Raw genomic sequence first — 23,160 nt, 5'->3', positions numbered from 1 at the left:
AAGACTCTGTCTTGAAAGAAAAAAAAGACATCTATGTGACCAATATAGGAATAATAAGATGTACCATTTATTTTTTATTTTTTGAGAAGTGTTTTCCTCTGTTGTCCAGGCTGGAGTGCACTGGTACAATCATAGCTTATTACAGCTTCAAACTCCTGGGCTCCAGTGATCCTCCCACCTCAGCCTTCTGAGTATCTGGAACTACAGGCATGCACCACAATGACTGGCTAATTTTTAAATATTTTCACAGAAGGACGCAATCTCTCTGTTTTGCCCAGGCTGGTCTCAAACACCTGGCCTCAAACTTCCTTCCACCTCGCCCTCCCAAAGTGGTGGGACTATGGGCATGAGCCACTGTGCTTGGCCTTACTTCTAAAGTTTCTTCTCACATTGTATTTCTATGATTAGTAATTATTACCACTGTTCTACAACCTTCACACTACTTTCTTTTTTTTTTTTTTTTTTTGAGACGGAGTCTCGCTCTGTCACCCAGGCTGGAGTGCAATGGCCGGATCTCAGCTCACTGCAAGCTCTGCCTCCCAGGTTTACGCCATTCTCCTGCCTCAGCCTCCCGAGTAGCTGGGACTACAGGCGCCCGCCACCTCGCCTGGCTAATTTTTTTGTATTTTTTAGTAGAGACGGGGGTTTCACCGTGTTAGCCAGGATGGTCTCGATCTCCTGACCTCGTGATCCGCCCGTCTCGGCCTCCCAAACTGCTGGGATTACAAGCTTGAGCCACCGCGCCTGGCCCATACTACTTTCACATACAATATCTCATTTGATTCTTGAAGCAGTCCAGTAAGATAGGCAGGACAGAAATTCCTGACATTCAGTAGATTAAGAATCTGAGGCTTGGCCAGGCATGGTGGCTCATGCCTGTAATCCCAGCACTTTGGGAGGCCGAGGCAGGCAGATCACCTGAGGTCAGGAGTTCGAGACCAGCCTGGCCAACATGGCAAAACCCCGTCTCTAGTAAAAATACAAAAATCAGCCGGGCATGGTGGTGCGCGCCTGTAATCCCAGCTACTCAGGAGGCTGAGACAGGAGAATCGCTGGAACCCGGGAGGCAGAGGCTGCAGTGAGCCGAGATTGTGCCACTCCAACCTGGGCAATAGGGCAAGACTCCATCTCAAAAAAAAAAAAATAGAATCTGAGGCTCCGAGAAACTGGTTTTTGTCAAAGTTATGTGCCCTATCACCTAGTTGAATATTCCCTCCAACAAACCATATGGAAAATTCTCAAATATCAGGATCTAAATGTTAATATCAAATTCATAAATTACATAGGTCCTTTCCTTTTTCTTCCTGCTGTATGCCTTTCATTTATTATTAATCCTCTTTCACAAAGGAATATTTGAGGGCTAAATAACATCCAATCCTAATAAGTCCTACCTCTGCTTAATTAGCTTTCTGACATCAGGTGGGAAATGGAAAGCAATTTATTTTTCTTTTTTTTGAGTCAGAGTTTCACTCTTGTTGCCCAGTCTGGAGTACAATGGCACAATCTCAGCTTACTGCAACCTCCGCCTCCCGGGTTCAAGTGATTCTCCTGCCTCAGCCTCTCAAGTAGCTGGGATTACAGGCATGAACTGCTATGCTGGGCTAATTTTGTATTTTTAGTAGAGATAGGGGTTTTCCATGTTGACCAGGCTGGTCTCGAACTCCCAACCTCAGGTGATCTGCCTGCCTTGGCCTCCTATAGTGCTGGGATTAGAGGTGTGAGCCACCAGACCCAGCCTGGAAAGCAATTTTCTTACCCATAGGGGCACAAGTGAAATGGGCTGGTTTAAATTTCTGGATAAAAATCTATACTTGCATATCACCCATTATCAAAATATTTACAAAATGTGTAACTGGAGCTGGATGTGGTGGCTCATTCCTGTAATTGTCACACTTTGGAAGGCCGAAGTGGAAGGATTGCTTGAGGCCAGGAGTTTGAGACTAACCTGGTCAATGTAGCTTGACCCCATATCTATGAAAAAAAATTTTTTTTTTTTTTGAGACGGAGTCTCGCTCTGTGGCCCAGGCTGGAGTGCAGTGGCCGGATCTCAGCTCACTGCAAGCTCCGCCTCCCGGATTCACGCCATTCTCCTGCCTCAGCCTCCTGAATAGCTGGGACTACAGGCACCCACCACCTCGCCCTGCTAGTTTTTTGCTTTTTTTTTTTTTTTTAGTAGAGACGGGGTTTCACCGTGTTAGCCAGGATGGTCTCGATCTCCTGACCTCGTGATCCGCCCGTCTCAGCCTCCCAAAGTGCTGGGATTACAGGCTTGAGCCACCGCACCCGGCCGAAAATTATAAACTTTAAATTAAAAAAACAAAATATGTGACTATGTCCTAAAACAAAATGTAAGTTTTTTGTTTTTTTTTTTCTTTTTAGACAGTCTCACCCTGTTGCCCAGGCTGGAGTGCAATGGCGTGATCTTGGCTCACTGCAACCTCCGCCTCCCAGGTTCAAGTGATTCTCGTGCCTCAGCTTCCCAAGTAGCTGGGATTACAGGCCACCATGCCCAGCGAATTTTGTATTTTTATTAGAGATGGGGTTTTGCCCTGTTGGCCAGGCTAGTCTCGAACTTCTGACTTCAAGTGATCCACCCACCTTGGCCTCCCAAAGTGCTAGGATTACACATCTGAGCCACCATGCCCAACCCAAAATTATAAATCTGAAGCTCAAGACAACAACCTATAGAAGTTAACAATCCAACTGCCAAGGCTCAAATACTGGCTCATTATGTTAGGTGTACAATCTCCTGGGCAAGTTGCTTTACCTCCTGGGCTTCAGATTCCTTCGCTCTAAAATAGGGGTAAGAAAAAAATGCTTTCTTTTTGTTTGTTTTTTTGAGACGGCATCTTCTTATGTTGCCAGGCTGGACTGCAGTGGCGCGGTCTCAGCTCACTGCAACCTCCGCCTCCACGGTTCAAGCGATTCTCCTGCCTCTGCCTCCGAGTAGCGGTAGCTGGGACTACAGGCGCAGGCCACTATGCCCAGCTGATTTTTGTATTTTTAGTGGAGACAGGGTTCCACCATGTTGGCCAGAATGGTCTTGATCTCTTGACCTCGTGATCTGCCCGCCTTGGCCTCCCAAAATGCTGGAATTATAAAAAAAAGCTTTCTTAAAGTTTTCTTTTTTTTTTTTAGAGATGGAGTGTCGCTCTGTCGCCCAGGCTGGAGTGCAGTGGCGCGATCTCGGCTCACTGCAAGCTCCGCCTCCCGGATTCACGCCATTCTCCTGCCTCAGCCTCCCGAGTAGCTGGGACTACAGGCACCCGCCACCAAGCCCGGCTAATTTTTTTGTATTTTTAGTAGAGACAGGGGTTCATCGTATTCGCCAGGATGGTCTCGATCTCCTGACCTCGTGATCCGCCCGCCTCGGCCTCCCAAAGTGCTGGGATTACAGGTGTGATCCACTGTGCCTGGCTGCTTTCTTAAATTTTTTTTTTTTTTTTTTTTGAGACGGAGTCTGGCTCTGTCGCCTAGGCTGGAGTGCAGTGGCCGGATCTCAGCTCACTGCAAGCTCCGCCTCCCGGGTTTACGCCATTCTCCTGCCTCAGCCTTACGGGTAGCTGGGACTACAGGCGCCCGCCACCTCGCCCGGCTAGTTTTTTGTATTTTTTAGTAGAGACGGGGTTTCACCATGTTAGCCAGGATGGTCTCGATCTCCTGACCTCGTGATCCGCCCGTCTCAGCCTCCCAAAGTGCTGGGATTACAGGCTTGAGCCACCGCGCCCGGCTTTCTTAAAGATTAAAAGAGATAATGCACGTGGGACTTTAGCACAGTGTCTAACAGTTAAGTATTGATAACTTGACATGGATACTATTTTTTGGCATTTAATGTTCAGCAAGCTAGTTTCCACCGTGTACTTTCCTATTCATAAGTGACTGTGCTTTGGAATATACTAGAAAATGTATGTAAAATGTTTGGTTTTAAAAAGATAAAACCGGCCGGGCGCGGTGGCTCAAGCCTGTAATCCCAGCACTTTGGGAGGCCGAGACGGGCGGATCACGAGGTCAGGAGATCGAGACCATCCTGGCTAACACGGTGAAACCCCGTCTCTACTAAAAAAAAAATACAAAAAAATTAGCCGGGCGAGGTGGTGGGCGCCTGTAGTCCCAGCTACTCGGGAGGCTGAGGCAGGAGAATGGCGTGAACCCGGGAGGCGGAGCTTGCAGTGAGCTGAGATCCGGCCACAGCACTCCAGCCTGGGCGGCAGAGCGAGACTCCGTCTCAAAAAAAAAAAAAAAAAAAAAAAGATAAAACCACAATATACTCAATTACCTTTGGAAGTTAGCCATGTATCATTTTTCTAAATCTTACAAAAAGGAGAGTTACAAAAGGTTACTCTGTTAATCAAGGATGAGGCTGAAATTGAGAGTTCGGTTTTTTTTTTTTTTAGATGGAAATGGACTGCGATATAAAAAAAAAGTTTGATTGAAATGCAAGAAGCTGTAATGTGGTCAAATGATGATTTCTATCTTGATGCTGGACTGATGCAAGCCAAAGAAGGGTCAATGTTGCCACAGGATTACAAGCCCTGCTGAAAGAGATGCATGATGCAACCCCTGTAGTGAATGGAGTCAACGCTGAGTCACCAGTCTAACCTTCGAAGAGCACTAAGGAAAAAGAAAATTCTTGAGTACTGAGTCACAGGCTCAACATCTTAATAAAGTGTGTTTAGGATGTTTTAGTGGTATCTGGACACAGTCTACCCATAAATCTCAAATATTTGGTATCAGAGTTTTGCCCTTTCCATAGTAGGTCCTCCAAAATCATTTGTCAAACAAATGAATTTTTTTTTTTTTTTTTTTTTTTTTGAGGCAAAGTCTCGCTCTGTCGCCCAGGCTGGAGTGCAGTGGCCGGATCTCGGCACACTGCGAACTCCGCCTCCCGGGTTCACGCCATTCTCCTGCCTCAGCCTCCCGAGTAGCTGGGACTACAGGCGCCCGCCACCTCGTCCGGCTAGTTTTTTGTATTTTTTTAGTAGAGACGGGGTTTCACTGTGTTAGCCAGGATAGTCTGGATCTCCTGACCTCGTGATCTGCCCGTCTCGGCCTCCCAAAGTGCTGGGATTACAGGCTTGAGCCACCGCGCCCGGCCTTTTTTTTTTTTTTTGAGATGGAGTCTAGCTCTGTTGCCCAGGCTGGAGTGTAGTGGCGCGATCTCGGCTCACTGCAACCTCCGCCTCCCAGGTTCAAGCGATTCTCCTGCCTCAGCCTCCCGAGTAGCTGGTATTACAGGCGCGTGCCACCACGCCCAGCTAATTTTTGTATTTTTATAGAGATGAGGTTTCACCGTGTTATCCAGTATGGTCTTGATCTCCTGACCCTGTAATCCGTCCGCCTCGGCTTCCCAAATTGCTGGAATTACAGGCGTGAGCCGCCGTGTCCCACCACAAATGAATTTTTCGTTGTAAAGTTAAGAGGCGAGGCACAGCGGCTCACGCCTGTAATCCCAGCACTTTGGGAGGCCAAGGCGGGCAGATCACTTGAGGCTGGGAGTGCGAAAGCAGCCTGGCTAATATGGTGAAACCCCATCTCCACAAAAAAAATACATACAAAAATTAGCCAGGCATGGTGGTGCGCGCCTGTAATCCCAGCTACTCAGGAGGCTGAGGCAGGAGAATCGCTTAAACCCCGGAAGCGGAGGTTGCAGTGAGCTGATTTTTCACCAGTGCACTCCAGCCTGGGGGCGACAGAGTGATACTCCGTCTTGAAAAAAAAAAAAAATATATATATATATATAAAAGTATTAGCAATAGAATGAAGTCCACCTGGTTATCAGTCCTAACTCACCAGCTCTGTGACTTGTTTAGTTATTTAATCTTTTTCAGTCTCAATGTCCTCATCTGGAAAATGGGAAATGCCTACCGAGTACTGAACTGTCAAGACTAAATGACACATGAAAAGCACACTGAACAATGCTTAGTCTACCGTAGGCTTTCAGCAAATAGCGGTTTCTGTTATTTTTTGCAACAGGATGTTATATGAGGCATTATCAAGACGATTTTCGCCTATCAAATATGTTGTCTGTGTGCACATCAGACCTTTTCCTGGAATTAAGGTAGAAAAGTATCAACAATAAGGGATGGGGAAAGTCTTGTAAATGATAACCTCAGCCTCAGAGGGAAACGATGGGCAGCGGAGGGGAAAATAAAGGGTGGCAAGTTAGAAAAATTAGACATCCAAGGTGGGAGGGCTGGCACTGGAGCGGGTTGCCACAGTAGGGAGGGGATTCAGAGCTGAAGGCAATTCATTTGGCCGGGCTTGTCCTGTGACTTACTGTGGGGCAGAGCAATGTGGAGAGGCCTGGTAAAATGGCTGGGTAAGGGTGCAGAGGGGACGTAACTGGCAGGAAGGAGCCAAGATTCGTGGTCGAACAGAGTCCAGACCAGCTCGACCTGTGAGCAACGAATGGCCCTGGGACTCGCATACCCCAATACCGGTAGTGGCCGTGAAGGGCAAAGAAATGTGTTCTGAGGCGATCCCAGCATCTAAGCTGCGACCGGTCTACTAAGAGACTGGATGGAAGCTGGGAAGAGAAAGTTGCTTCCCGCTTCGGGATGAAGGATGGAGTTGGGGAGAACAAGCAGTAGAGAAGAGAAAGATTCAGATCCCACAGCCCCAGGGGATCAGTTGTGCTGGACCTACTCCGACCCCCTAGGGCGGGGAGTGAAGGCGGGACCTGTGCGTTTACCAGAGGAAATGCCTCGGGGTGAGAAGTCGCAGGAGAGATAGACAGCTGCTGATCCAATGGGACCAGTGCATGGGGCGGATGTTATCTCCCATTGGTGAACGTTGGAAATGAATAGCAGCCAATGAATCAGCTGGGGGGGCGGAGCAGTGACGTTTGTTGCGGAGGAGGCCGCTTCGAATCGGCGGCGGCCAGCTTGGTGGCCTGGGCCAATCAGCGGCCTCCAACGAGCAGGGCCTTTACCAATCGGCGGCCTCCACGACGGGGCTGGGGGAGGGTATATAAGCTGAGTAGGCGACGGCGCGGTCGACGCCGGCTGAGATAGCACAACCTGACAGACCGATTGGGGTGTTTCGCTAGTGTGAGAGGTAAGCGCCGCGGCCTGTATTTCCAGACCTGCCCTTCGCCTGGTTCGTGGCGCCTTGTGACCCCCGGCCCCTGCCGCCTGCAAGTCGGAAACCGCGCTGCGCTCCTGTGCTGCGGCCTGTGGCTGGACTGCCTGCGACGCCCTGCCTGGTGCTGCCCGACTGGTTGGCAAGATGAAGCTCTCCCTGGTGGCCGCGATGCTGCTGCTGCTCAGCGCGTCGCGGGCCGAGGAGGAGGACAAGAAGGAGGACGTGGGCACGGTGGTCGGCATCGACCTAGGGACCACCTACTCCTGGTAAGTGGGGTTTGCGGATGCGGGGGGACGGGGCGTAGCCGCCTGGCCTGGCGTGAGAAGTGCGGTGCTGATGTCCCTCTATCGGGTTTTTCTGCCAGCGTCGGCGTGTTCAAGAACGGCCGCGTGGAGATCATCGCCAACGATCAGGGCAACCGCATCACGCCGTCCTATGTGGCCTTCACTCCTGAAGGGGAACGTCTGATCGGCGATGCCGCCAAGAACCAGCTCACCTCCAACCCCGAGAACACGGTCTTTGACGCCAAGCGGCTCATCGGCCGTACGTGGAACGACCCGTCTGTGCAGCAGGACATCAAGTTCTTGCCGTTCAAGGTTCGCCCGGGTTTTTCTTGTCCAGTTAGAGGACGGGTGGGTGGTGGGAGTATTTAGAGTTATAAGTCTCTGGAAAAGTGTTGAGACATCAGTTGAAGGCTACAGGCATGATGTATGTAATAACTTTAATAATCTTAGTATGTTACAAAACTTAAGACAGTATAGTTGATATCGTACTCTGTCTACAATAGTTTAGGAATAAAAGACCGATTAAAACTGAACTTTATGAGACACCTATACTCCCTGAAGTATTTCTAGTCAATTTGCAGCCCCAAGGGACCGAAATAAACCAAATTGTGGGGATCGTACTGGGTCTTTTAAACTTTGAGATGTCATTGCATCTGTGTCTGAAAACAATAATTCTTTAAAATAGGTGGTTGAAAAGAAAACTAAACCATACATTCAAGTTGATATTGGAGGTGGGCAAACAAAGACGTTTGCTCCTGAAGAAATTTCTGCCATGGTTCTCACTAAAATGAAAGAAACCGCTGAGGCTTATTTGGGAAAGAAGGTAAATATTTCTAGAACAATGTTAAGTATTTTTTGATCATTAGTGTTCTTGGTTGGCTGTTATGTATAGAAGCCATCATGGTTTCAAAAATTTTAATCAGAATGGTATTCATGCTTGTCAGGTCGTTATTGAGTCCTTTACTATAAGCCAAACAAAATAGACTTTTCATGTATTATTTAATGCTTACAATTCCAGGAGCATAACATTTTATATGTTATACTCATCAATAAATTGGCTTAAAAACTAAAGTGATGGTTTGACTATACTTTTTATTTTTTGAGAGAGAGTCTTGCTCTGTTGCCCAGACTGGACTGCAGTGGCATGATCTCAGCTCACTACAACCTCTGCCTCTTGGGTTCAAGCAGCTTTCCTGCTTCGGCCTCCCAAGTAACTGGGACTACAGGCACACCACCACACCTGGCTAATTTTTTTTTTTTTTTAATTTTCAGTAGAGTCAGGGTTTCTTCACATTGCCCAGGCTGGTCTTGAAATCCTGACCTCTGGTGAATCCTCCTGCCTCAGGCTCCCAAAGTGCTGGGATTACAGGCACAAGCCACTGCCTGGCCAGACTGTAATTTGAATAAGGGTTAAACTGTGTGACAATACACTTAATTATCTTTTATCCTTTTAGGTTACCCATGCAGTTGTTACTGTACCAGCCTATTTCAATGATGCCCAACGCCAAGCAACCAAAGACGCTGGAACTATTGCTGGCCTAAATGTTATGAGGATCATCAATGAGCCGTAAGTATGAAATTCAGGGATACGGCATATTTGCCAAATAGTGGAAATGTGAAGTACTGACAAAACTTTTCCCTTTTTAAATCTCCTAATAGTACGGCAGCTGCTATTGCTTATGGCCTGGATAAAAGGGAGGGGGAGAAGAACATCCTGGTGTTTGACCTGGGTGGCGGAACCTTTGATGTGTCTCTTCTCACCATTGACAATGGTGTCTTCGAAGTCGTGGCCACTAATGGAGATACTCATCTGGGTGGAGAAGACTTTGACCAGCGTGTCATGGAACACTTCATCAAGTTGTACAAAAAGAAGACTGGCAAAGACGTCAGGAAAGACAACAGAGCTGTGCAGAAACTCCGGCGTGAGGTAGAAAAGGCCAAACGGGCCCTGTCTTCTCAACATCAAGCAAGAATTGAAATTGAGTCCTTCTATGAAGGAGAAGACTTTTCTGAGACCCTGACTCGGGCCAAATTTGAAGAGCTCAACATGGTATGTTCCTTGTTTTCTGCTTTGCTAATGAGATCTCATTAGACTCTGAATTCAGGACATTGCATCTAGATACTTAGATAACAGACATCACGGTAACCATGTCTTTTTTTTCTAGGATCTGTTCCGGTCTACTATGAAGCCCGTCCAGAAAGTGTTGGAAGATTCTGATTTGAAGAAGTCTGATATTGATGAAATTGTTCTTGTTGGTGGCTCGACTCGAATTCCAAAAATTCAGCAACTGGTTAAAGAGTTCTTCAATGGCAAGGAACCATCCCGTGGCATAAACCCAGATGAAGCTGTAGCATATGGTGCTGCTGTCCAGGCTGGTGTGCTCTCTGGTGATCAAGATACAGGTAGGTCATGATCACAGCATCTTTCATAGTGATTCAGTAGCTTGATGGAAGATTCATTAGCTATTGCTTTAGAATATAGCAGAATATGAGCAACAAGGTTACACATGTAGTAAAGGGTATAAGTGAAGACAAGACTGGGGTAGTCTCAAGATCATTAGCAACTGTTTAATTCACTGCCTTTAAGATGTGTGTGTTACAACCTAACCAAATGCTAGAGACACAAACTTTCCATAGCTCATAGGGAGAGCTTGAATTAGAAGTTAAATAACTTATCCTTACAGGTGACCTGGTACTGCTTGATGTGTGTCCCCTTACACTTGGTATTGAAACTGTGGGAGGTGTCATGACCAAACTGATTCCAAGGAACACAGTGGTGCCTACCAAGAAGTCTCAGATCTTTTCTACAGCTTCTGATAATCAACCAACTGTTACAATCAAGGTCTATGAAGGTAATTACTTAAGTTTGCTAATATGGCTTTTTTTTTTTTTTTTTTTTTTTTTTTGAGATGAAGTTTTGCTCTGTTGCCCTGGCTGGACTGCAGTGGCATGATCTCTGCTCACTGCAACCTCCGTCTCCCGGGTTCAAGTGATTCTCCTGCCTCAGCCTCCAGAGTAGCTGGGATTACAGGCATGGACTACCATGCCTGGCTAATTTCTGTAGTTTTAGTAGAGATGGGGTTTCACCATGTTGCCCAGGCTGGTCTCCAACTCCTGACCTCAGGTCATCTGCCTGCCTCTGCCTCCCAAAGTACTGGGATTACAGGTGTGAGCCACCATGCCAGGTCTATCAATCATGGCATGTTTTAAAAGAACATGACTTAATATGATCTATTGAAATGGCAAGGGAACTAAGAAACTGCTGTTTTCAGATGGGAGTCTTAATTTGAATAATGTTTTATATCTAGATATTTAGCATTCCTTTTTTTTTTTTTGAGATGGAGTCTCCCTCTGTCACCTAGGCTGGGGTGTAGTGGCATGACCTGCAACCTCTACCTCCCGAGTAGCTGGGATTACAGGTGCCCACCACTATGCCCAGCTAATTTTTGTATTGTTAGTAGAGGCAGGGTTTTGCCATGTTGGCCAGGCTGGTCTTGAACTCCTAACCTCAGGTGATCCACCGACCTCAGCCTCCCAAAGTGCTGGGATTATTATAGGTGTGAGCCACTGTGCCCAGCCTATGTTTAGCATTCTTAATAATAACATCTGAGCTGGCTCCTAGAGTACAAGAAAAAGGAGTTCACAGTACTTTAAAATAGATAAAATTCAGTTGAGTTAGTAACCTAAGTCATTGTTAGTACTAGTTGCTGCTCCCTGTAGACCAATATGAAATTACTTTTAGCTCGATAAAACCAAAAGTGTCTAGATGTGCTAATGCTTGTCAGTAACAACTAATGAGTTTTTCTATATGTAACTTCTAGGTGAACGACCCCTGACAAAAGACAATCATCTTCTGGGTACATTTGACCTGACTGGAATTCCTCCTGCTCCTCGTGGGGTCCCACAGATTGAAGTCACCTTTGAGATAGATGTGAATGGTATTCTTCGAGTGACAGCTGAAGACAAGGGTACAGGGAACAAAAATAAGATCACAATTACCAATGACCAGAATCGCCTGACACCTGAAGAAATCGAAAGGATGGTTAATGATGCTGAGAAGTTTGCTGAGGAAGACAAAAAGCTCAAGGAGCGCATTGATACTAGAAATGAGTTGGAAAGCTATGCCTATTCTCTAAAGAATCAGATTGGAGATAAAGAAAAGCTGGGAGGTAAACTTTCCTCTGAAGATAAGGAGACCATGGAAAAAGCTGTAGAAGAAAAGATTGAATGGCTGGAAAGCCACCAAGATGCTGACATTGAAGACTTCAAAGCTAAGAAGAAGGAACTGGAAGAAATTGTTCAGCCAATTATCAGCAAACTCTATGGAAGTGCAGGCCCTCCCCCAACTGGTGAAGAGGATACAGCAGAAAAAGATGAGTTGTAGATACTGATCTACTAGTGCTGTAATATTGTAAATACTGGACTCAGGAACTTTCGTTAGGAAAAAATTGAGAGAACTTAAGTCTCGAATGTAATTGGAATCTTCACCTCAGAGTGGAGTTGAAAATGATATAGCCCAAGCGGCTGTTTACTGCTTTTCATTAGCAGTTGCTCACATGTCTTTGGGTCGGGGGGGGGAGAAGAAAAATTGGCCATCTTAAAAAGTGGGTAAAAAACCTGGGTTAGGGTGTGTGTTCACCTTCAAAATGTTCTATTTAACAATTGGGTCATGTGCATCTGGTGTAGGAAGTTTTTTCTACCATAAGTGACACCAATAAATGTTTGTTATTTACACTGGTCTAATGTTTGTGAAAAGCTTCTAATTAGATCAATTATTTATTTTAGGAAATTTAAGGCTAGATTCTTGTGTGTGGGGTGAGGGGAGGGAGTGTTTGGTATGTTGGGATAAGGAAACATTCTATTTAATGCTTCCGGGGAATCTGCTTCTTTTTTTTTTTTTTTTAACCCTCCTGGGTAAAAAACCCAAGTGATCCTTCCACCTCAGTCTCCCAGCTACAGGCTTGTTAGTACCATGCTCGGCTTTTGCATTAATCTAAGGAAAGGGGAGAGAAGTTAATCTACATATTTACTTAGGCAAGGGGCATTTCACAGTGCCCAAGAGTGGGGTTTTCTTGACCATACTTGGTTTCCTATTTCCCCTTTCTAAAACTGTGTTTCTGGTGGCTTTTTAAAATTATTATTATTAATGATGCTTTTTAGCTGCTTGGATTCTCTGAGAAATGATGGGGAATGAGTGATCACTGGCATTACTAACTTGATACACTTCGATTTAATCTGTAACTTCAGGATGTAAAGGTATATTGTGAACCTCTAGCTGTCAGAATCTCCGTCCTTGAAATTTCCCATTAGTGGTACTGGGGTGGGAGCTAGGATGGTGACATTGAAATTCCACTACATCCCCTCACTATGAATGGGTTAAAGGCAGTGGTTTGTGTCAAAACCGGTTTAGGATTACTTAGATTGCCCTCCTGAAGAAAAGAGTCCAGGTAAATAGTATTATCAATAAAGGGCAGGCTGGGGCTAACATAAAATCCAGTATTGTGGCCGGGCGCGGTGGCTCAAGCCTGTAATCCCAGCACTTTGGGAGGCCGAGACGGGGCGGATCACGAGGTCAGGAGATCGAGACCATCCTGGCTAACATGGTGAAACCCTGTCTCTACTAAAAAAATACAAAAAAAACTAGCCGGGCGAGGTGGTGGGCGCCTGTAGTCCCAGCTACTCGGGAGGCTGAGGCAGGAGAATGGCGTGAACCCGGGAGGCGGAGCTTGCAGTGAGCTGAGATCCGGCCACTGCACTCCAGCCCGGGTGACAGAGCAAGACTCCGTCTCAAAAAAAAAAAAAAAAAAAAAAAAAAACCCAGTATTGTAATCCTAGCACTTTAGGAGGCCTAGGCGGGTGGATCACGAGGTCAAGAGATAGAGACCATCCTTGCCAACATGGTGAAACCCCATCTCTACTGAAAATACAAAAATTAGCAGGGCGCGGTGGTGCAAGCCAAAGGCTGAGGCAGGAGAATCGAACTCGGGAGGCAGAGGTTGCAGTGAGCCAAGATCACACCACTGCACTCCAGCCTGGCGACAAGAGTGAGACTCCATCTCAAAAAAAAAAAAAAAAATTGCAATATTGCCCAAGGATAGGTCTTTTATAGATGGGCAACTGGCTGAAAGGTTAATTTTCTAGGGCTAGTAGAACTGGTTCCCAACACCAACCTCTTAATCAGACCTAGGCCTCTGCTACACTGCCCCAAAAGCATTTGGACAGTCCCTGAGCAGAATACTGGTCTCAGGCCAAGCCCAATACAGCCATTAAAGATGACCTGCAGTGCTGTGTACCCTGAGGCCATAGGGTTAAATGGTAGTTAGCAACTAGGGCTAGTCTTCCCTTTCCTCAAAGGCTGTCATGTCACTACTGTGGATCACCTAGTCTGTATCTCTTTCTGAGGAGCTGTTCCTGAATGTTAAAAAGATAGACTTCAACTAATGTCTACTCTGATGTCCATAGTTTGTTGTTTACCAATTACAATTCTGTAACTTTTTAACCCTAACCCTATTGCAACCTTGTGATTACCATTTAATACACTAAGCATACCTACCTAGGTTTGTATTGCTGGTAAAGCCTTTTATATATATATATGTATAATATATAAAATATATATATTTTATATATTAATGATGCTTTTATAGCTGCTTTTATATATGTATACATATAGAAAAAAGATGCCTATATATGTATACATATATATAAAATATATTTTTTATATATATGTATTTTTTTGAGACAGTTTCATTCTTGTCTCCCAGGCTGGAGTGCAATGGTGCGATCTCAGCTCACTGCAACCTCTGCCTCCTGGGTTCAAGCGATTCTCCTGCCTCAGCCTCCTGAGTAGCTGGGACTACAGGCATGTGCCACCACACCTGGCTAATTTTGTGTTTTTAGTAGAGGTGGAGTTTCTCCATGTTGGTCGGGCTGGTCTTGAACTCCTGACCTCAGGTGATCCACTGCCTCGGCCTCCCAAAGTGCTGGGATTGCAGGCGTGAGCCACCAAGCCTGGCCCAAAGCCTTTTATGTTAATATAGTAGAGGTTTTTGCATTGGGCAAAACTTACCTATCTACTACAGTTTGTAAACTGGTCACTGAAAGTCATTCCCAAGAGCTCTGAGAGGCAATATAGCAAGGTTTAGGGCACATAAGAATTACTTGTATTAGTTTCTTCACCTACCAAAGTAGGAGAAAAACAGATATATACTGCAGAAGATATTTTGGAGGTATAAAATAGCTAAGGTTTTACTTAACTATTCTGAAAGTAACTGACAGGTAATAAAAATGTGGGTTTTATTAGTCAACTACAGTCACAATACAATCATCATAGATTTCCCCTTCTGTATTCATCCCACCAAATACCAAACAGAGCAGTGTATCAGTCTGGCTTTCCTCATGTGAGTCGCCACTGTGGCTCATGACGTTGTCAGCTGAATCCCCTTTCTCAGCTTCATGGTTCAGAGTGAGAGAGTTGGAATCTTCTTTCTCAGAAGCACACGTCACTGGCCATGGAATGATACACATGGAATGGTCCAGCCGTCCAGGGGGTAGAAAAGAATCAAATTTAAGCAAGGTCCAATGCTGCTTTTCTATGTTGGGGAGGGAAAAGGCTTCATGTTAAGAAATTTCCAGATAGTGAAAGCCAAAATCTGAATAAAAAAGAATTTTCTAGAAATGCTCAGTCATTTACTGTAGCAGCTGAGTCCTAATAAACAGGAAGTGAAAGGGAAAAAAAAAACCTCATGGCAGCATTGCTGCTTTAATGATGTCACCCCCTACAGAGTTTTTATTTTTTTGGATTTAGGTATAGAAGAAGCAAATTGGAAAACCGAAGCACTGCATCACTTTTTTTTTTTTCTCTTTTTTTTTTTTTTGAGACTGAGTCTCGCTCTATTGCCCAGGCTGGAGTGTAGTGGTTTGATCTCAGCTCACTACAACCTCCGCCTCCCTGGTTCAAGCAATTCTCCTGCCTCAGCCTCCCAAGTAGCTGGGACTACAGGCATGTGCCACCATGCCTGGCTAATTTTTTGTATTTTAGTAGAGACGGGGTTTCACCATGTTGGTCAGGATGGTCTCGATCTCCTGACCTCATGATCTGCCTGCTTTGGCCTCCCAAAGTGCTGGGATTACAGGCGTGAGCCACTGTGCCCAGCCACTGCATCACTTTTCAAAGGGTGTTTAGATTTGTTTAAAGATCCCCAGGGACACCTGCTCACCTGTGTGATACTGGTACATTGTATCCAGTGCTCCTGCAGGAGTCATTCCACCAAAGATGTACAGGTGATTTCCCACAGCCACAGCTGAGTGGGCAGCACAGCCTGCTGGAGCTGCCCCAGTGGAACTTAGCTTCTGCCATTTCATGTTACCTGCCAAGAGAAAGAAAGAGCTTTGGCACAACATGGGCTAAGATATGCTTTCAAACTTACCTATCTACTGCAGTTTGCAAACCAATCACTGAAAGTAATTAATTCACCAAGAGCTCTGAGAGGTTTAGTGCACACAAGAATTATTTGGGGAACTCTGACATGATTGGGTAGTCCAGGGAGGAAGGGAGGGAGGAGCTCAGTGATTCCCAGAATCTCAAGCGATTCAGATGCAGGCAGTCTTTGGATCACACAGAAATGTGATACAACCTTTACAATAACAGTCACCTTCAACTATTCACTTTTTTTTTTTTTTTGAGACGGAGTCTTGCTCTGTCACCCGGGCTGGAGTGCAGTGGCCGGATCTCAGCTCACTGCAAGCTCTGCCTCCCAGGTTCACACCATTCTCCTGCCTCAGCCTCCTGAGTAGCTGGGACTACAGGCGCTCGCCACCTCGCCCGGCTAGTTTTTTGTATTTTTTTTAGTAGAGATGGGGTTTCACCGTGTTAGCCAGGATGGTCTCCATCTCCTGACCTCGTGATCCACCCGTCTCGACCTCCCAAAGTGCTGGGATTACAGGCTTGAGCCACCGCACCCGGCAACTATTCACTATTAACTTCCTCGAATTAGGTCAGTTTCTGTGTGTGTGTTTTAAATACAGTTCCTGGGCCGGGCGCAGTGGCTTACGCCTGTAATCCCAGCACTTTGGGAGGCCGAGGCAGGCGGATCACCTGAGGTCGGGAGTTCCAGACCAGCCTGACCAACATAGAGAAATCCTGTCTCTACTAAAAATACAAAATTAGTAGGGCATGGTGACGAGTGCCTGTAATCCCAGCTACTCAGAGGCTGAGGCAGGAGAATCGCTTGAACCAGGGAGGCGGAGGTTGCAGTGAGCCGAGATCATGCCATTGCATTCTAGCCTCGGCAACAAGAGCGAAACTCAGTCTCAAAAAAAAAAGAAAGAAAGAAAATACAGTTCCTTAGCAATTTTGTAAGTGCTGGCTAAACAACAAATTTTGCTCACTTAATTTTCATAACAGCCCTGTGAAATTGCTATTACTTCTACCTATCCCCTTTCTTCTTCTTTTTTTTTTCCCCCACTCTGTTGCCCAGGCTAGAGTGCAGTGGCTTGATCTTGGCTCACTGCAACCTCCGCCTCCCAGGTTCAAGCGATTCTCCTGCCTCAGCCTCTAGAGTAGCTGGGATTACCGGCACACACCACCGCACCTGGCTAATTTTTGCATTTTTGGTAGAGACGGGGTTTTAGCATGTTGGCCAGGCTAGTCTCGAACTCCTGACCTCAGGTGATCTGTCCACCTCGGCCTCCCAAAGTGCTGGGATTACAGGGGTGAGTCACCACACCCAGCCCAAACAAGCATTTAAATAAGGCAAGCTATCACTGGATTTTAGATTTAGAGAACTACTTGGGTAGGCAGGAAAAACAGTCAACAAGTAGTTCCTAACAACAGAAAAAGGCTTTCTTTTTAAAAATAAGCATTAAAACCCCATCTGACTCCCTGCAAGGAATGGTTTTGTGTAGATAGTTTCCACCTGTCAACGCAAGGCAGGGGCCCAGCATCTCAGAGTAGGACAGGAGAATTACCCGGTGTGGCCAAAATTCTAGCCAATGTAGGAATACTAAGCCAGTGTCCCCTGGCCTCAGCTGTCATGGAGCCAGAGAATTCAAGGCTTGGGAAGGTAGCCCAATATACTACACAGGACTTCCCATGCCTTCTGCCCATTGTTCCAGTTCTTGTAGTCTGGAGCAATGCAGAACATGTTCATTTCTTCATCCATCCACTCAATAACAGATATGGTCCAGGAGCAGTAGCTCACACCTGTAATCTCAGCACTTTGGGAGGCCAAGGTGGGTGGATCCCTTGAGTCCTGGAATTGGAGACCAGCCTGGGCAACATGGTGAAACCTCGTCTCTACAGAAAATACAAAAATTATCTAGGTGTGGTAGCACGTGCCTGTTGTCCCGGCTATCGGGAAGCTGAGGTAGGAAAATCACTTGACCTGAGAGGCAGAGGTTGCCGTGAGCTAAGATCACATTAGTGCATTTCAGCCTGGGCAACCAAGTGAGACACTATCTCAAAAAAAAGAAAGTACCTGTCACCCACTATCTGCCAGACACTGTGCTAAGTGCTAGAAATGTACTGGAGAACAAAATAGACAAGTTCCCTACCATAATGGACCTCACAGCTTGAAGGAATTGCCCAGAATGAGTCCAGGGTCTCCCCACAGTATATCAGCCCTTCAGATACTTAAAGACATTTCTCATGTTCTCTTTAACCTTCGTCTTCCCACTGTTTTCAATCATTTAGCATGACAAGCATAAAATTCTGGTTATCTACGTCCATGTTATCCAGGTCCTTCATGGGTTAATGGCTAACACCTGAAAGAAATCCAATAGACCAACACAAAGCATAATGGGTTGTAATGAAAGGACAACACTGTTGGAAGGATAAGAGATGATAAATGGCTGGGTCCATAGTAAGCACTCAGGAGATTATTTAGTGCTATGATTTTTTATTATTAGTATTCTGTCCAGAGGTAACAGAATTTGATGAAGATTCTGCCAGCTGGTCAAGTTACCTACACATAAGAGCAAGGCTATATTTCCTTTTTCTTTTTTCTTTTTTTTTTTGAGACGGAGTCTCTCTGTTGCCCAGGCTGGAGTGCAGTGGTGCAATCTCGGCTCACTGCAAGCTCCACCTCCGGGTTCACGCTGTTCTCCTGCCTCAGCCTCCCGAGTAGCTGGGACTACAGGTGCCCGCCACAACACCCGGCTAATTTTTTGCATTTTTAGTAGAGACGGGGTTTCACTGTGTTAGCCAGGATGGTCTCGATCTCCTGACCTCGTGATCCGCCCACCTTGGCCTCCCAAAGTGCTGGGATTACAGGCGTGAACCACCGTGCCCGGCTACCTTTTTTTTTTTTTTTTTTTTGAGACAGAGTCTCACTCTGTCACCTAGGCTGGAGTGCAGGGGCGTGATTTCGGCTCACAGCAACCTCTGCCTCCCGGGTTCTAGCAATTCTCCTGCCTCAGCCTCCCACGTAGCCAGGACTACAGTGCCTGTCACCACACCTGGCTGATTTTTTTTTCTTTTTGAGACGGAGTCTTGTTGTGTCGCCCAGGATGAAGTCCAGTGGCATGCCACTGCCTCCTGGGCTCAAGTGATTCTCCCGCCTCAGCCTCCAGAGTAGCTGGGATTACAGGCACCCGCCTCCACACCCGGCTAATTTTTATATTTTTAGTAGAGATGGGGTTTTACCATGGTGGCCAGGCTGGTCTTGAACTCCTGACCTCAGATGATCCATCTGCCTCAGCCACCCAATGTGCTGGATTACAGGCGTGAGCCACTGTGCCCGGCCTTTTTTTTTTTTTTTTTTTTTTTGAGACGGAGTCTCACTCTGTCACCCAGGCTGGAGTGCAATGGCGTGGTCTCGGCCCACCTCAGGCTCCCGAGTAGCTGGGACTAGAGGCGCGTGCCACCACACTTGGCTAATTTTTTAAATTTTTAGTAGAGATGGGGTTTCACTATGTTGGCCAGGTTGGTCTCAAACTCCTTACCTTGTGATTCCCCCGGCCTCAGCCTCCCAAAGTGCTAGGATTACACGTGTGAGTCACTGTGCCTGGCCTTTTTAAATTTTTTTTTTTTCCCGAGATGGAGTATTGCTCTGTGGCCCAGGCTGGAGTGCAGTGGCGTGATCTTGGCTCACCACAACCTTCACCTCCTGGGTTCAAGCGATTCTCCTGACTCAGGCATCAACGTAGCTGGGATTACAGGCACGTGTGCCAGGACAACAGACTAATTTTTGTATTTTTAGTAGACACGGGGTTTCACCATGTTGGCCAGGCTGGTCTCAAACTCCAGACCTCAGGTGATATGCCTGCCTCAGCCTCCCAAGGTGCTAAGATTACAGGCGTGAGCCATTGCGCCTGGCCGAGCAAGGCTATATATTCTTTCAAAGCACATTTTAAAAAATCATTTGAGCACAGAAGTTTGAGACCAGCCTGGGCAACATGGTGAGAGTCCATCTCTATCAAAATAAAATTTTATATTAGCCAGCATGGTGGCACACACCTGTAGCTCCAGCTACTGGGGAGGATGAGGTAGGAGGATCACTTGAGCCCTGGAGACCAAGGCTACTGAGATCATGCCATTGCACGCCAGTCTGAGTGACAGAGAGAGAGACCTTGTCTACAAAAAAAAAAAAAATTAAAATAACAATTTTAAACAGACAAGCCCCCGTGCCCTGCTTACTTATATCAATGCAGTGGAGATCATCATAGAATTTGTCCCCTGCCAAGCCTCCATGGATGAAGAGCTTTGTCCCTGCTGCCACCATCACATGACCATGCCGGGGAGATGGAGGATTTCCAAGTGTCTCTGGCTGTGACCAGGTCAGAGTCTCTAGAAAAGTAAATTCAATAACATCAAATGGCAAAACTTTTATTTTTATTTATTTTTTTTTTTCTGAGACGGAGTCTCGCTCTGTCGCCCAGGCTGGAGTGCAGTGGCCGGATCTCAGCTCACTGCAAGCTCTGCCTCCCGGGTTTACGCCATTCTCCTGCCTCAGCCTCCCGAGTAGCTGGGACTACAGGCGCCCGCCACCTCGCCCGCTAGTTTTTTGTATTTTTTTAGTAGAGACGGGGTTTCACCATGTTGGCCAGGCTGGTCTCAAACTCCAGACCTCAGGTGATATGCCTGCCTCAGCCTCCCAAGGTGCTAAGATTACAGGCGTGAGCCATTGCGCCTGGCCGAGCAAGGCTATATATTCTTTCAAAGCACATTTTAAAAAATCATTTGAGCACAGAAGTTTGAGACCAGCTGGGCAACATGGTGAGAGTCCATCTCTATCAAAATAAAATTTTATATTAGCCAAGCATGGTGGCACACACCTGTAGCTCCAGCTACTGGGGAGGATGAGGTAGGAGGATCACTTGAGCCCTGGAGACCAAGGCTACTGAGATCATGCCATTGCACGCCAGTCTGAGTGACAGAGAGAGAGACCTTGTCTACAAAAAAAAAAAAAATTAAAATAACAATTTTAAACAGACAAGCCCCCGTGCCCTGCTTACTTATATCAATGCAGTGGAGATCATCATAGAATTTGTCCCCTGCCAAGCCTCCATGGATGAAGAGCTTTGTCCCTGCTGCCACCATCACATGACCATGCCGGGGAGATGGAGGATTTCCAAGTGTCTCTGGCTGTGACCAGGTCAGAGTCTCTAGAAAAGTAAATTCAATAACATCAAATGGCAAAACTTTTATTTTTATTTATTTTTTTTTTTTCTGAGACGGAGTCTCGCTCTGTCGCCCAGGCTGGAGTGCAGTGGCCGGATCTCAGCTCACTGCAAGCTCTGCCTCCCGGGTTTACGCCATTCTCCTGCCTCAGCCTCCCGAGTAGCTGGGACTACAGGCGCCCGCCACCTCGCCCGGCTAGTTTTTTGTATTTTTTTAGTAGAGACGGGGTTTCACCATGTTAGCCAGGATGGTCTCGATCTCCTGACCTCGTGATCCGCCCGTCTCGGCCTCCCAAAGTGCTGGGATTACAGGCTTGAGCCACCGCGCCCGGCCATAAACTTTTAAACAAGAACACGAGAAATAGTCCCAAGCCTCTGTATCATGGAGCTGTCCCATGCAGGAAGCAACCTTGGGGTCATTCTCTCCAACTCCCCAAGCCAATCCAGACATCCCTCCTTTTACATCCTATAGGCTGGTGCGGTGGCTCACAGTTGTAATCCCAGCACTTTGGGAGGCCGAGAGAGGTAGATCACCAGAGGTCAGGAGTTCAAAGCCAGCCTGGCCAACATGGTGAAACACTGTCTGTACTAAAAATACAAAAAAAAAAAAAAAAAAAAATTAGCCGGGTGTGGTGGCAGGTGCCTAATAATCCCAGCTACTTGGGAGGCTAGGCAGGAGAACTGCTTGAACCCGAGAGGTAGAAGTTGAAGTGATCATGCCATTGCATTCCAGCCTCGGTGACAGAGCAAGACTCTGTCTTAAAAAAAAAAAAAAAAAAAAGGCCGGGCGCGGTGGCTCAAGCCTGTAATCTCAGCACTTTGGGAGGCCGAGACGGGTGGATCACAAGGTCAGGAGATCAAGGCCATCCTGGTCTACACGGTGAAACCCTGTCTCTACTAAAAAATACAAAAAACTAGCCGGGCAAGATGGCGGGCGCCTGTAGTCCCAGCTACTCGGGAGGCTGAGGCAGGAGAATGGCGGGAACCCGGGAGGCAGAGCTTGCAGTGAGCTGAGATCCGGCCACTGCACTCCAGCCTGGGCGATAGAGCGAGACTCCGTCTCAAAAAAAAAAAAAAAAAAAAGATGGTGAAGGCCAGGTGGTGTGGCTCAATGCCTTTAATCCCAGCACTTTGAGGGACTAAAGCTGAAGGATCATTTGAGGCTAGGAGTTTGAGACCAGCCTTGGCAATGCAGTGAGACCCTGACTCTAATATTTATATTTATATAATAATAATAATTTCGGCCGGGCGCGGTGGCTCAAGCCTGTAATCCCAGCACTTTGGGAGGCCGAGACGGGCGGATCACGAGGTCAGGAGATCGAGACCATCCTGGCTAACATGGTGAAACCCCGTCTCTACTAAAAATACAAAAAACTAGCCGGGCGAGGTAGCGGGCGCCTGTAGTCCCAGCTACTTGGGAGGCTGAGGCAGGAGAATGGCGTGAACCCGGGAGGCGGAGCTTGCAGTGAGCCGAGATTGCGCCACTGCACTCCAGCCTGGGCGACAGAGCGAGACTCCGCCTCAAAAAAAAAAAAAAAAAAAAAAAAATAATAATAATAATAATAATTTCAAAATGTTGGTGAAGACTTTCTGATTGCATGGAACAATACTTAAGTGAAAAATTCAGGATACAAATGTAACATATAGAATTATCTCTGTTCTTTTTTTTTTTTTTTTTTTTTGAGACAGAGTCTCGCTCCGTTACCCAGGCTGGAGTGCAGTGGCGCAATCTTGGTTCACTGACATCTCCGCCTCCCGAGTTCAAGTGATTCTCTTGACTCAGCCTCCTGAGTAGCTGGGATTACAGGCACCCACCACTGCACCCAGACAGTTTTTCTATTTTTAGTAGAGACGGAGTTTTGCCATGATGGCTAGGCTGGTTTCGAACTCCTGATCTCAGGTGATCCTCCCGCCACGGTGTCCCAAAGTGCTGGGATTACAGGCATGAGCCACCGTGCCCGGCCTATCTTTTTAGTTTTATTTATTTATTTATTTATTTTTTGAGACAGAGTATTGCTCAGTTACCTAGGCTGAGTGCAGTGGCCCCATCTTGGCTCACTGAAACCTCCTCCTCCTGGGTTTAAGTGATTATCCTGCCTCAGCCTCCTCAGTAACTGGGATTACAGGTGTGTGCCATCATGCCCGGATACTTTTTTAATTTTTAGTAGAGACAAGG

At 46.6% G+C, this 23,160-nt stretch overlaps 2 protein-coding genes across 13 annotated transcripts in view; one reads left to right on the top strand and one right to left on the bottom strand.

Moving 5' to 3' along the window:
- Positions 1–6,852: 6,852 nt before the first annotated feature.
- On the top strand, positions 6,853–12,106 carry HSPA5 (heat shock protein family A (Hsp70) member 5). Its single transcript, XM_033191143.1, has 8 exons — positions 6,853–7,349; positions 7,448–7,679; positions 8,053–8,190; positions 8,822–8,934; positions 9,027–9,417; positions 9,533–9,770; positions 10,052–10,219; positions 11,189–12,106. Exons 1-8 carry the CDS (start codon positions 7,228–7,230, stop codon positions 11,749–11,751), a joined length of 1,965 nt encoding a protein of 654 aa, XP_033047034.1. The 5' UTR covers positions 6,853–7,227; the 3' UTR covers positions 11,752–12,106.
- Positions 12,107–14,585: 2,479 nt separating this feature from the next.
- Positions 14,586–23,160, bottom strand: part of RABEPK (Rab9 effector protein with kelch motifs) — a 30,336-nt gene continuing 21,761 nt past the window's right edge. For 11 of the 12 annotated variants that reach the window (XM_033191013.1, XM_033191004.1, XM_033190968.1 and 8 more), the window contains 3 exons: positions 20,820–20,969; positions 15,584–15,733; positions 14,637–14,956 (listed from right to left, as the gene is read on the bottom strand). In XM_033191013.1, coding sequence (XP_033046904.1) covers positions 14,664–14,956; positions 15,584–15,733; positions 20,820–20,969 — 593 coding nt within the window. In that variant the 3' untranslated portion in view covers positions 14,637–14,663. Of the gene's footprint in view, positions 14,957–15,583; positions 15,734–20,819; positions 20,970–23,160 lie in introns of all 12 variants that reach the window. The other variant, XM_033190977.1, reaches the window with a different exon arrangement.

The sequence above is a fragment of the Trachypithecus francoisi genome, unplaced genomic scaffold, assembly GCF_009764315.1.
Source record: "Trachypithecus francoisi isolate TF-2019V2 unplaced genomic scaffold, Tfra_2.0 Contig01585, whole genome shotgun sequence".
NCBI classification, from domain to species: Eukaryota; Metazoa; Chordata; class Mammalia; order Primates; family Cercopithecidae; genus Trachypithecus; species Trachypithecus francoisi.
The sequence above is the reverse complement of the archived record's forward strand: the minus strand, read 5'-3'. Positions and strand labels throughout refer to the sequence as shown.

What these genes read in the sequence shown, in the direction of transcription:
- HSPA5 (XM_033191143.1), top strand. Translation starts at nt 7,228, where the DNA reads ATGAAGCTCTCCCTGGTGGCCGCGATGCTGCTGCTGCTCAGCGCGTCG. An exon ending in AATTTGAAGAGCTCAACATG is followed by an intron (nt 9,418 to 9,532) that starts GTATGTTCCTTG and finishes TTTTTTTTCTAG; the next exon opens with GATCTGTTCCGGTCTACTAT. An exon ending in CTCTGGTGATCAAGATACAG is followed by an intron (nt 9,771 to 10,051) that starts GTAGGTCATGAT and finishes TTATCCTTACAG; the next exon opens with GTGACCTGGTACTGCTTGAT.